At 42.3% G+C, this 1,173-nt stretch overlaps 1 protein-coding gene across 1 annotated transcript in view; it reads left to right on the forward strand.

Moving 5' to 3' along the window:
- LOC106532431 (cytochrome P450 2F2) overlaps positions 1-1,027 on the forward strand; it is a gene marked incomplete at its 5' end in the record, with an annotated part of 56,136 nt that extends 55,109 nt beyond the window's left edge. The window contains 1 exon segment of the mRNA XM_014028475.1: positions 16-1,027. Coding sequence (XP_013883929.1) covers positions 16-203 — 188 coding nt within the window.
- Between the last annotated feature and the right edge of the window lie 146 nt (positions 1,028-1,173).

The following is a 1,173-nucleotide window of genomic DNA, read 5'->3' on the forward strand; positions in this document are numbered from 1 at the left end:
TTTCTGGTGTCTCAGGTCCTCGGATGTGTCTGGGAGAGGGTCTGGCTCGTATGGAGCTGTTCCTCATGAYGGTGACCCTGCTGAGGAAGTTTAAGTTCATCTGGCCCGAGGATGCTGGAGAACCAGACTTCACTCCGGTCTACGGGATCACTTTAGTTCCTAAACCTTACAGGATGAAGGTCCAGCTGAGGTCTGAACAGTGAGGAGGTGCAGACGCTCTGCAGAAACTGATGAAAGAACTCAAAGCAGCTTCTTTTAAACCTTCTTCAGGACTTTTTCTAATCAGTATTGGACTCGACACACAGGGAGTGACAAATGACAGCGATTAACTGCTGGCATTGCTACGAGGGTGAAACCCCACACACGGGATGTGATAGCGACATCAGTGTTGCAAATCGCACTCTCAGGTTGCTTTGATTTGATTGGTTCTTCTACTGATTTTTTGTAAAGTTTATTGGTGGTTGTCAGGAGAGGGGAAAAAAGAATGGTGTGCATTATGGATGGACTAAACAAACCTTGCAATGATAATGATATTGAAAAACAAGCGCACGCCAAGACATGATTTTATGAGGAAAAACTTACTGGACAACTTTACCATGGCTGCCTTTTTTAAACAATCACTTTGTGAAGTGTCATATACAGTAAAGTTGTAAAGTTTGACAGAGCTAAAATAATGTTGAAAGTGTTCACTAACAGCAGTGTGTAGCATACTCTCCTCTCATTGGTCAGTCAATGAAACCTTTGCTGACTGGTTGTAGCACCATGCAACAGCAACAAAGGTTTAACATTTTTCAACTTTTATATGTTGCGTCCCAAGCTTGCGTGTCCACGTCTACGTGTTCAAGCACAAAATATCATTTGCACGAGTTTCGCTGGTCGCTTGGCTGGAGCAGGGTGAGTGATTGTCGCCTCATCGCACAAGCTCCGTAAGAAATGAATGGAGAGAGAGCAACATCGTCTCCTGTGTGTCGAGCAAATTATTTTGTCAGTTTGAAAGATTTTATAAAATATTTGTTTTCATCGTAAATGTCTTGTTAGAGAAGAACCCATTAAATGTTTATTTTTACTTGTACAAAATAAGTCTGTAGAATACTGACTGTGAATACAGTTATGTTGAAATTTGACCTCTCTGAGTTACCGTAGGTCTGCACATGCGCAGAGAGTCAAGATGGC

The sequence above is a fragment of the Austrofundulus limnaeus genome, unplaced genomic scaffold (genome assembly GCF_001266775.1).
Source record: "Austrofundulus limnaeus strain Quisiro unplaced genomic scaffold, Austrofundulus_limnaeus-1.0 Scaffold767, whole genome shotgun sequence".
Classification (NCBI taxonomy): domain Eukaryota; kingdom Metazoa; phylum Chordata; class Actinopteri; order Cyprinodontiformes; family Rivulidae; genus Austrofundulus; species Austrofundulus limnaeus.